Source organism: Bufo gargarizans, chromosome 4 (assembly GCF_014858855.1).
Source record: "Bufo gargarizans isolate SCDJY-AF-19 chromosome 4, ASM1485885v1, whole genome shotgun sequence".
Classification (NCBI taxonomy): domain Eukaryota; kingdom Metazoa; phylum Chordata; class Amphibia; order Anura; family Bufonidae; genus Bufo; species Bufo gargarizans.
The window spans coordinates 390,664,385-390,676,488 of record NC_058083.1 but is presented as its reverse complement, the minus strand read 5'-3'; the positions used below and the strand labels follow the sequence as shown (position 1 = coordinate 390,676,488).

Here is a 12,104-nt window from a genome sequence, read left to right as displayed (position 1 = left end):
AAAAATATGTTGAATCAGAATTTCATGGTGTCAACAAATCCCCAAAAAGTTGGGACAAGGCCATTTTCACCACTATGTGGCATCTGCCCTTACAACACTCAACAGACGTCTGGGGACCAAGGAGACCAGTTTCTCAAGTTTAGAAATAGGAATGCTCTCCCATTCTTGTCTAATACAGGCCTCTAACTGTTCAATCGTCCTGGGCCTTCTTTGTTGCACCTTCCTCTTTATGATGCGCCAAATGTTCTCTATAGGTGAAAGATCTGGACTGCAGACTGGCCATTTCAGTACCTGGATCCTTCTCCTACGCAGCCATGATGTTGTGATTGATGCAGAATGTGGTCTGGCATTATCTTGTTGAAAAATGCAGGGTCTTCCCTGAAAGAGATGACATCTGGATGGGAGCATATGTTGTTCTAGAACCTGAATATATTTTTCTGCATTGATAGTGCCTTTCCAGGGATGCAGGCTTCTGAACTGAGCGTTGACAACAACTTGGGTTGTCCTTATCCTCTTTGGTCCGGATGACATGGCGTCCCAGATTTCCAAAAAGAACTTTGAATCGTGACTCGTCTGACCACAGAACAGTCTTCCATTTTGCCACACTCCATTTTAAATGATCCCCGGCCCAGTGAAAACGCCTGAGCTTGTGGATCTTGCTTAGAAATGGCTTCTTCTTTGCACTGTAGAGTTTCAGCTGGCAACGGCGGATGGCACGGTGGATTTTGTTCACTGACAATGGTTTCTGGAAGTAATCCTGAGCCCATTCTGTGATTTCCTTTACAGTAGCATTCCTGTTTGTGGTGCAGTGTCGTTTAAGGGCCCAGAGATCATGGGCATCCAGTATGGTTTTACGGCCTTGACCCTTACGCACAGAGATTGTTCCAGATTCTCTGAATCTTCGGATGATGTTATGCACAGTTGATGATGATAGATGCAAAGTCTTTCCAATTTTTCGCTGGGTAACCCCTTTCTGATATTGCTCCACTATCTTTCTGCGCAACATTGTGGGAATTGCTGCTCCTCTACCCATCTTGGCTTCTGAGAGACACTGCCACTCTGAGAAGCTCTTTTTATACCCAATAATGTTGCCAATTGACCTAATTGGTCTTCCAGCTCTTCGTTATGCTCAAATTTACTTTTTCCAGCCTCTTATTGCTACTTGTCTCAACTTTTTGGGGATTTGTTGACACCGTGAAAATTTGAATCAACTTATTTTTCCTTTAAAATGATACATTTACTCAGATTAAACGTTTGATCTGTCATCTACGTTCTATTACAAATAAAATATTGACATTTGCCATCTCCACATCATTGCATTCAGTTTTTATTCACAATTTGTTTAGTGTCCCAACTTTTTTGGAATCCGGTTTGTAAAAACCTGTTTTATGTGCTAATAGAGCCACAGGCAGATTTAACAAGTACAGTTTCGGATTTATGTTATTTGTACGGACCTGGCCATATGTTTAGGTTATAGGGCTAAAATGTCATGACAGAATCCCTTTAAGGTTGGAATTCAAAGATTATGTGGGCTTTGCATACATGACAGATATGACATTTTTACTTCACATTTCGATGGACCTTACCCATATTTATGACTAATACTTTTTATTCCAATTAATAGTAAAAACATCCCAAACACATGAATGAATTGTCCAACCATTTAAAACTAATTAAAAAAGGCAGGCTTTAAAATTCTAAAACACTTTCAGGTCTCTCCTTTGTGGTTCCTCTGAAGATGGACTTGTAAGCCAATCACTGTCTGTAATTTGGGCTTCAGCTGTGGTCAGTGATTGGCTGATCAGTCACATGTTCACATTGAGAGGGACGAGGAAGCAGAAGTAAAGAGACCAGCGGGAGACCTGCGCAGCGTCAGAGTGGGAGCAGTGTGGGATCGGTAATACGAATTTTACTTCTTTTATCATTTAAAGGAATTCTAAGCATTTTTTTCCATTTAAGTGGCTAGACAAACCCATTAATACAATACGAATGCTGTGAAATTCACTTGTCAATTAAAAGTTAATTAATTTATAGGAAAACTTTTAAACTCTTGTGCAAATATTGATGTTTTAATTTTTTATCACAAGACAGGTTAAGCACAATGTCACAGTTTAGAACCATTAATTATCGGAAGCCACTACTGCATCTTTGTTTCTGACACTCACTCCCACTTAATCAGTCTTGGGCACCTTATCCTTTAATTGCCATGTAAATTCAGTACCAATGACGAGTGCAGCCTTATTAACCTTGTCATATGAGCTCTAAGAGCTTAAGGAATCAGCACCAATAAACCTGAGAAGCAAATTATAATATCAGATTTACTGAATACAACATAAAAATGTGTAAATGTTCCAAACGTCCCCTTTTTATAGGGAAAAATACATTTTAAATGTAATTTGAATACCAGTCTTTATTACCTTGATATTGGAACCAATGGCTTTAATACTGCAATCTATGACCCAGGAGGAGACACACAAATAAAATAATATGTATTTTCTATGTAACTCTGTAAAAATCCAATTTGCCGCTCGCATTTGCCTCTGCATAACGTTTTATGAAAAGTGCTACAACAAGCCGTAATAAGCTTCCCTCAAAGGTATTTAAAGCATAAATGAAAAAAGACCTGACTTCGGCAAACATCTCCGGTAAAAATCCTGGAGAACATAAAATCTGCAGTTCCCTTATTGAGCAAACAACAGTGGCCTGAAACATGCAATTACAACTTTATGAAGACTATTATTGGTGTCCATGTAAACTGTTGTAGCATCTAAGCATGGCACTGGTGTTTTTATGGTGTCGGCTTAATCAGAGATATTAATTATCAATGGGTCGTCTCAGAACCTAAGGACCTAAGGATATGGCCACACATTCAGGTTTCCTGATTCAGTTCTGGAAGTCAGAACCAGGACGTTGTATCTGTCCTTTATGGTCCACACCTGATTTTGGCTTCCAAAACTACATGCAGAAACCTGATCATGTGGCTATACGACAAAGGATCATTAAATGACTGGATAGTAAATGTAGTGGAAAGAAGACCTCCAAGTACTCCTATCATGAAAGTGTGTGACCCAATATCATCACTCAGAAAGCAAACAGACTAAATAGTTCTGTCTAAGCTATGCAGCCTGGAAAATATAGGGTTACATTTTCCAAACCTGACAGACAAGTAGAAGAGTATATAGTTTAGAGCAAATACTGATAGGGTACAGTTATGTCTTTGCTACTACTGACACCCTCAACAATCAGCAGAACAAAGGAGCTGCGGTTAGCACTGTTGCCTTGAAGTGTTAAGATACTGGGGTTGAATTCGGCAAGGGAACATCTGCATGGAGTTTGTATGTTCTCTAGGTGTTTGAGTGAGTTTCCTCCAGTACACCAGTTTCCTCCACACTCCAAAAAACATACTAATAAGTTAGTTTAGTATGTAGATTGTGAGCCCCTACAGATACAGAGACAGATGTCAATCTCTTTTTATCTCTACGGATTATGTTGGCCTGCCAACGTCATTTAAAAATGGTTGTAATAGAAAGTATATTTATTACAGCCAGGCTCTCTAATATGACTCAGCTTAGATTAGCTAGCCGCCACAAGGATGTCAACAAAGAGAGGGAACTGCAGCTTGAAGTGGTCAAGCCCCATCATTACTCATTTAAACCTGTACTCATAATTAGAGCAACATCAACATTTTTATAGAGCTACATAAAATTTAGATTTTCCAGTCTGTAGATATTGATGTCCTATCCTCAGGATAGGTCATCAATATCAGATCGGTCAGGGTCCGACACTCGGTACCCCTACTGATCGGCTGTTTTCAGCAGTTTTAGCCAGAAGCAAAACAGGAAGCAGAAGGAGCCATCCATTGTGTAGTGGCAATTCTGGCATGGCATACTTCCGCTCAGCTCCAATTCAACTGCATGGGAGCTGAGATGGAGTATAACAGTATGGCCACTACAGTGGACATAGTCTTCTGTCCCTTTCCACTATTTTGTTTCTCCGAGGAAGCGCAAATCACGCGCGAAACGGCCGTCACCGCTGATCAACACTGAAGGGCTATTCCGCTCCCCAGCCTGCGAACTTTTCCATGTATGCGTGAAATAAAGCATTGAAGTAATTTCAAGACAGTTTCAAGTACATTTATACTAGTGTTAGGGACCCATCTGCGAAAGCCACCTTGACGCCTGGTAGATGGGCCCGACACACGTTTGATCAAATATGTGTGCTAAGAGCTTCCATTGACTCATTTATAGTAGGTAGTATACCACTTTTATTTAGAATGATCTCCATTTCTTAGCTCTATTGTTTGTATGTATAATGGTGTGCAGCCATTTTCTTTTTTATTATCATCCTGAGAATAGGTCATCAAGACCTGAAAACAAGTGTAGCACAATATTGTTTCAACACAACCACAGATCACCATCAGTTACGTTAACTAGGCAAAAGTACAGTACTTGGTGTTAGAAGTCAACACCATTCATAAAAAAATCTGATTTTATAGGGTTGCATTCCAGTTGGGTTTAAATACTGCACTATTCTGTCCACTGTAATATAGATCAAACAGGATCAGTCATATGAGTCATTAAATCCTGTAAAAAACAGACTGGCAACGTCATTGGTAACAGATGGCAATAAATAATGGACTTTGCAAAAAAGAAATATTTTGATAAAACTTTTGAAGGCAGAAAAAATATTTTTAACTGAACTCGATTGAGGTAAATATTTACAACCATAGGAAAGACTGTCTCACACTGTACATGCTCAGCATGGCGCCAGCTAATTAAGAAACTAGGCAAAATAATGGATTGGTCCTATCTGGATGAAAGAATTCTCTGGCTTTCAAAGATAAAAACTAGATATTTGAACATGAGCCTATTTATTAATATGCAAAACACAACATGAGGCTGAAAACATGATACCACTGTATTATCCTTCTATTCCCAAGACACTTGAGCAAGTACTGTAGAGGCGCTTTTAAAATGCATGCATGGATGACCTTTAGATTTGGTAAACAAGTAGCTTCCAAATTATATTACTGGACACATGAAGAAAAATATTAGGTTATTCTGTAGGAAAGAAAATAAGTAAATTCAAGTAAATAAAATACTAATGTAAAATATTCAAAAACAGCTGCAGTCAAATAGACAATTTAAAGAAACACTCCAGGCAAAGTCGACCGGGGAAGAGATATCAATGTCATCAGGGGCAGACTGGCATAGACCCCACAGGGAAATCTTCTAGTGGGTCAATGCCCAGCGGGCCACCCAATCCCTCCTATCTGTCGCTGGCCAGTTACATAATAAGCTCTCGGCAGTAATTAACGATGTGAGAATCAGGTACTCATGTACATGGCCAGCGACCGCAGATGCCCTTCTGAATTCACCTGCTGTGGCCTGCATCTCACCTCCTAAGCCCCTTGCTTCATATTCCATTCAGAGACAACTGGAGGAGGACATAAAATGGCAGCTATATCAAATAAATATCCACGGCACTCCAAATACATTTCATGCAATTGGTTCATCATTTAATATGCAAAATCAAATATCCAGAATATAGTAACATAGTAACATAGTACATAAGGCCGAAAAAAGACATTTGTCCATCCAGTTCGGCCTGTCATCCTGCAAGTTGATCCAGAGGAAGGCAAAAAAAACTGTGAGGTAGAAGCCAATTTTCCTCACTTTAGGGGAATAAAAAATTCCTTCCCGACTCCAATCAGGCAATCAGAATAACTCCCTGGATCAGCGACCCCTCTCTAGTAGCTATAGCCTGTAATATTATTACGCTCCAGAAATACATCCAGGCCCCTCTTGAATTCCTTTATTGTATTCACCAGCACCACCTCCTCCGGCAGTGAGTTCTATAGTCTCACTGCTCTTACCGCAAAGAATCCTCTTCTATGTTTGTGTAATATGATCCAAAATGATATTGAGAATCAATTTACAAGCCACAAATTATACAACCAGATGTTTCTGTCCTAATGGACCTTCCTCTGTGGATAATTCTGTGGCAGTGCTGTGTGTCCATGTGAAGGACTGACACGCAGCACTGCCACAGAATGATCCACAGAGGAAGGTCCATTAGGTTCTATAATCTGTGTCTTGTAAACTGATTCTCAATTATCATTTTGGATCATATTCTGGATATTTTTGCCTATTAAAAGATGAACTAATGGCAAAAAATCTATTTGTAGTTCCATTAATATTTATTTGATATAGACTGATCGACTAAGTCCTTCATGTGCACCCATATTCAACAAGAGTGCAGACCTCAACTCCTTTTTTGTTTACAGAAAATGGCAGCTATTGAAAGCCACCACAGAGGGACAGCGTTTGGGGCAGTATATTGTTCTGCACTCTGGTATTTGGTTCGCTCGGACAGTATTTTGTACTATGATATTGCGGATCCTGATCCTATACACTTGAAAAGGAATGACCCATATAATTGAACGGGATGGCTTCTTGTAATTACACCTGCTCATCGCTGAAATGTCGTCAACGAGCAGGTAAACAATGAAGGGAAGGCTGCCTTCACATGATCCATGGCCTTCTCTTCAACTAACTAATTGGATAGGTCATCATTATTAAAATCCCCAAAAAACACTATAAGGAAGAAAAACTGTCACCAGAGGAGTTTAACTGCAGCTTATTCCCCTTTCCCCATTGAGAACATATACACGCTTGGCCAAGTGAGAAGACTTGGCTGACAGCTAATTCTGAATGATGCCATGTCCCCTTGGTCCTGCATTAGGTATAATGGTGTATTTAATTTAAGTTATAAAACGTGACTACTCATGGACACAAATCATTTACCATGATATTAGATTTTTTTGGCATAGTAGACTTGGATGAACCTACCTGAAGCCAACAATTGGACATTCTTTGCAGATATTACACTTGGCTTGATGCTTAGCAGTCTCAGCAGCTGCTACTCTGTGCAAAACAGGCATCCACACCATTGACTGAGGTTCCAAACGCATCCACTCAATGAACTGTTTCACATTGATTTCTGGCTTATTCTGTGCCTGCAAATATATGAGAAAATCATGGTAACCCATTGCATCATTATATCTACAGCAGAATGCAGATCAAAATAAAATATGCTGATATTAGTTGGTTCAGCCCAAAAATACTAAACAATTAGATTCTGCTTCATTTTTATTAAGACCTCCTAGTGTTAGCTGCAAAATCTGTGTGAATCGGCTATGGTTATTAGTGCAGAAGGACCAACTTAACCATGCCACTAACACTTTAGACACATTAATGACATGCTAACCAGTCATAAGGGTGGCATCAAAGAAGTTTCAGGAGCTGGAACCCCTACCAATGTCCAGAATGAAAAGGTTCTAATGACCACCCATGTGACACTGGCTACCACTACCCATGTGACACTGCCCATTTTTTTATATCTGTTACTTTCAGGGTAAAATGTTCCTCATGTACCTCATTTTCAAGGTATCAAATTATTTTATTAGAAAACCCCACAAAATAGACTAAGTGCCATACCATTTAGGTATAAAAAACACTGTATACACAGCGGCGTACACAGATTTCCTAGGGTCCCATAGCAAAACATAGCCCAGGTAACAGAATGCAAAACACAACACTCAAGATTCAAGAAGAATTTAAGCTGAAATTATAATTTTTTTCAAATGGTAATAAAAAATAGTCACCCTCAATGTGCTGCCCGGACACGGAATTGCGGATCCGTTCTTCCGGTTCCACACAAAAAAATAGAACATGTACTATTCTTGTCCGCAATTGCGGACAAGAACAGGCATATTCTATTAGTGCCGGCAATGTGTGGTCAGCAAAATGCAGAATGCACATTGCCGCTTCCGGTGTTTTGCGGATCCGCGGCTCCGTGTATCCGCAAAACGCGTTGCGGACATGTGAATGGAGCCTTAAAGTTCATAACTGCATTCACAATTCTGCTGATCTCCAGTAATACAATGAGACAGTCAGAGGGCTGTATACTGCCTGATGCAAAGGCACTTCCCAGAATGCAAATCACCAGAACAAGCTCAGTCAAGACATTGCACCAGCAAGTAATATTGGGGGATTTCCGCTCTAAACCAGCAGAATTGTGAATGCAGCTATTAACTTTAAAGGGGTTGTTTCCAACTTAAGTATCAGTGACCTATTCTTAGGAAAGGTCATCTATATCAGATCAGTAGAAGTCCGAGCCTTGCCGATCAGAGGTTGACTTGGGTAAGCACTTTGGTCTGTGACGTCACATCCATCAGTCACATGGCATTTTTGGAACTCCCAATGAAGTGAATGGGACTGAGCTGCAATATCAAGCACTGCCCTTATATAATGTATGGCACTGTACTTGGTATATTATGAAAGGGCACAACCCCTTCAAACAAATGATCGGCAGGGGTGCTGGGAGTCAAAACCCCACTAATCTGATATTGAAGACCGATCCTAAAGGACAGATCATCCATGTTTAATTCCCAGAAAACCAATCTAAGGCTACTTTCACATCAGCGTTTTTTCTTTTCCGGTATTGAGATCCAGCAGAGGATCTCAATACCGGAGAAAAACGCTGCTGTTTTGTCCCCACTCTTTGTCAATGGGGACACAACTGAACTGAACAGAGTGCATCAGAATGCATTCCGTTCAGTTTGGCTGCATTCCCGGCATGGGATGTGGAGCAAGACGGATCCGGCATGACACGCCAAGTAAGTCAATGGTGCCGCATACGTTTTCTCGGACACAAAAGAAAACTGATCTTTTCTCACTTACAATGGTTGAATCCATCATGGCTATTTTAAAGATAATACAACTGGATTTATTCACAACTGATTCTGCTGGTTGTATTATCCAGGCAAAAGTGTTTTTGCTGATTCAAGACGGATCAGGCGAAAACGCATACAGTATGTGAAAGTAGCCTTATGAAGGCCGCAAGTCAGGATTGGCATAATATAAAATAAAATAGAAAAAAGAAAAATATACTCTGTTTGTAGATTCTTTCTCTCTATTCTCAAAGGAGAGGGTATGCATTAGATTGTATCCACAGATTATCAAGTGGATATCTTCCGGACGATACTGCTAGCCAGAAGCATGTTCACACAGTATACGCACTGCTTTGGCTCCTTTTGGACATAGGAGTGTGTTATTTAGTTACATGAACACTTTTCCCTGAGCACAAAGCTTTGAAATGCCAACTCCGAATACTGAAAAGCCACAGCTATAAAACAAACAAATTACACACTAATGTAGTGAAATTAAGCGAAAGAGCATGAATTAAACATTAGCGGAGCTCGATCTTCTGCCAAACGTGATGAAAGTGCAGGTCGCTTGTATACTTTGTAAAAAGCTTAAATGGCCTAAAGTTTCATTCTACACTAGCATCACATAATAACTATGACCAGTAAAAAGATAAAAAATTCAGGATCATTATTTTACTTAATATTAATAAGGTTGTAAAAGATGGGACAGCAGGCAATGGTGTCCAAGCTCTTAGAAATATCTAAAAGAGGCGTTCCACCTGGTGGAGTATATTGCAGGTGCATCATTATGCTTTGCCTATATTATCTATCTATTTTTCTATGTAATGTATATACCTATGTATTTATGGACTATCTAGTGGTACAGTCATGGATTTATGTCTGACTAATCCTCAATTTTAGGATCCTCAAGACGAAGACACTTCTTTTTGTATATCCATACTTGCTAATTTTGGAATCTGGAAGACAGTTCATGACATGGGCACGTCCCTTCTTCCTAAGTCCTATTCCTTTCTAGGAAGGTGACACCCCTTTTCGTGACACATCATACCTTTCAGAGCACGTATGGGTACCCGGACTGTGTCTAATGACGGAGCATCCCGCCTCCACATACAGTACAGTTAGAGGTCATGGTTGGCTGCTTTCTGAGAGGTTTGCCCTTTTTGGGAGCCTCCTGGACATTTTTGAAGCAGGGGCGTAGCTACAGGGGCTACAGAGGTAGCAGTCGCTACTGGGCCCAGGAGCCTGAGGGGGCCCAAAGACCCTTGTGGTGCATAGGAAGACACTGATATCCTAGAAAGTGCTTGATGGTCAAGTTACACCTCTGGCTGGAGGGAAGGGGTTTGGTCAAGAATTTGGTATGGGGAGGGGGAGGACTGCTGTTAAAATGTTTGCCTCAGGCAGCACAAAAGCTATGTGCTCTCCTGCCCCTGGCCACAAAGCACTGATGGGAAGGGAGCCCAAGCTGAAACCTTGCACCAGGGCCCACGAGCCTTTAGCTACGCCCCTGTTCGGAAGAGTTGGCAAATGTGTATATTTATCTAGAAAGGCCACAGCAACCTCTGAACCCTGAAGAGATTGGGAGGCCATCTCTATGGGAGCTTCAATGGCAGCAAAGTAACCTCCCCAGATGTCCAGAACAGATAAAGCAAAATAGGAAAAAACACTCCCCATGAAAAGGTATTGGAATAGTGATTTTTTTTTATTTAACGTATTGTGAAACAATTTAGTAATAAATCGAGGTGCATTTACTTCAGGGAAAGTAGATTACTGGCTATAAAAGATGTAATGCACTGTAACTGTGGATGCATCATTTCGAGCAAGCTGCTATTATAAAACTGTCACCCTGGACAATCATTATTTCACGCTTACAGCTCATTTTCCGCGTTTACTTACTACAATTAGAATTCAGTTTCTATTCTGTGCACGCATCCGACAAGGAAAATCAACAATGGAACTGAAAGCCTTGCATGCATATTTTATGGTGAATCCAGTACAGCGGAAAATAGATCACATTAGACTAGAATGTGCTTCTAGACTTCTTCCCATCTGACAAGTTTGCAGTTAAATTGTGTTTGCTGACAGTTCCCTGTCGTAACATTGATATTCAATACTTATGTATGTGTTCAGCTGTGCACAAACTGTGTAAGACTAATGGCACTGCCACGGGTGCCAGAACAATCTTCCTTTTCAATAACTTGTACCTATGGTGCTCCATGCCCATGCATGCCTTCAGGCCATGATGTGGATAGCATGCAGCCATTGGGAGCGGCTGACCCTTTCAACATAACAATGGATGCTCACAATAAATGCCAACCAGTACTGAATAGGTACAGAGCTTAGAAGGGCACCTGTACCTCGTTGTTGTAGTGACTGGTGGGGGTCTCAACATCTGGCTTCCCTACCAATCAAAATGCCACCCTTTAAAGTGGTTTCTAGCTTTTATGAAATAAAGCTTTAAAGGGTTCTACAGGAGTAAAATATTGATGACCTAACCTCGGGACAGGTCATCAATATCTGATCAATGGGGGTTCGACTTCCATCACCCCTGCCGATCGGCTGTTTGAGGAGGTTGCAGCTCTCTCCGTTGAGCGATGCGGCCTTTTACTAGACCAGTGAGGTCACATTCATTGGTCACGTGGCCTAGTTGTAGCTCAGTCCCATTCAAGCGATTGGACCATGGCAACAACACCAAGGACAGTCACTATACAATGTATGACACTGTGCTTGGTATGTTATCAAGAGCAGCTCTAGGGCAAGTGTTGTATCCTTTTCAGAGAGCCACAACCGATCCAACATCAATATCGTACTCCTGGTAAACCCCCTATAATCACTGTATAAGTTCTGAAACGTACTTTGTTTTAATGACTCCCCATTTCCAGGGTATCAGCTTTATTTTCTAACAAGCACTGCTACTGTGTGAGCAATACACTGTAGAGGGAATGTGTCATCAGAAAAAGTTTTTATGTTAAACATGTTTTTTTAACTATATAAAAAAAAAAGAAGAAATCTTGCAGTTTTCGTATTGGCCACAAGGCCTAAAATATGTCAAGACTTCCTTTTCTTTGAGAGCAGCCACATGGGCCATAGACACAACGGACCCCACTGAAATCTATGGGAGATTTTTCTAGGCATGCTCTGTTCAGACAATTGTGAATGGTGGATGCCGTGTTATATATACAGAGGTGATATCTATCATTGTAAAAGGCCCTTTACACTGCCCAACAATTGAACAGATCATCGCTAGGAACGCTAGTTAGTGATGATCTGGCGGTGTAAATGCACCACCGATTACCCGATGAATGAGCAAAACTCTCGTTCATCAGGTAATTGTATCTTTTGTGCAGCACAAAAGATTATCATTTTCCAGTGGTAA

At 40.7% G+C, this 12,104-nt stretch overlaps 1 protein-coding gene across 6 annotated transcripts in view; it reads right to left on the bottom strand.

Annotated features, from left to right (window-relative positions):
- Nucleotides 1-12,104, bottom strand: part of LOC122934420 (utrophin-like) — a 616,199-nt gene that overhangs the window by 37,917 nt on the left and 566,178 nt on the right. For all 6 annotated transcript variants that reach the window (XM_044289868.1, XM_044289864.1, XM_044289866.1 and 3 more), the window contains one exon: nucleotides 6,852-7,018. In XM_044289868.1, the coding sequence (XP_044145803.1) occupies nucleotides 6,852-7,018 (167 nt within the window). The remainder of the gene's footprint in view (nucleotides 1-6,851; nucleotides 7,019-12,104) is intronic.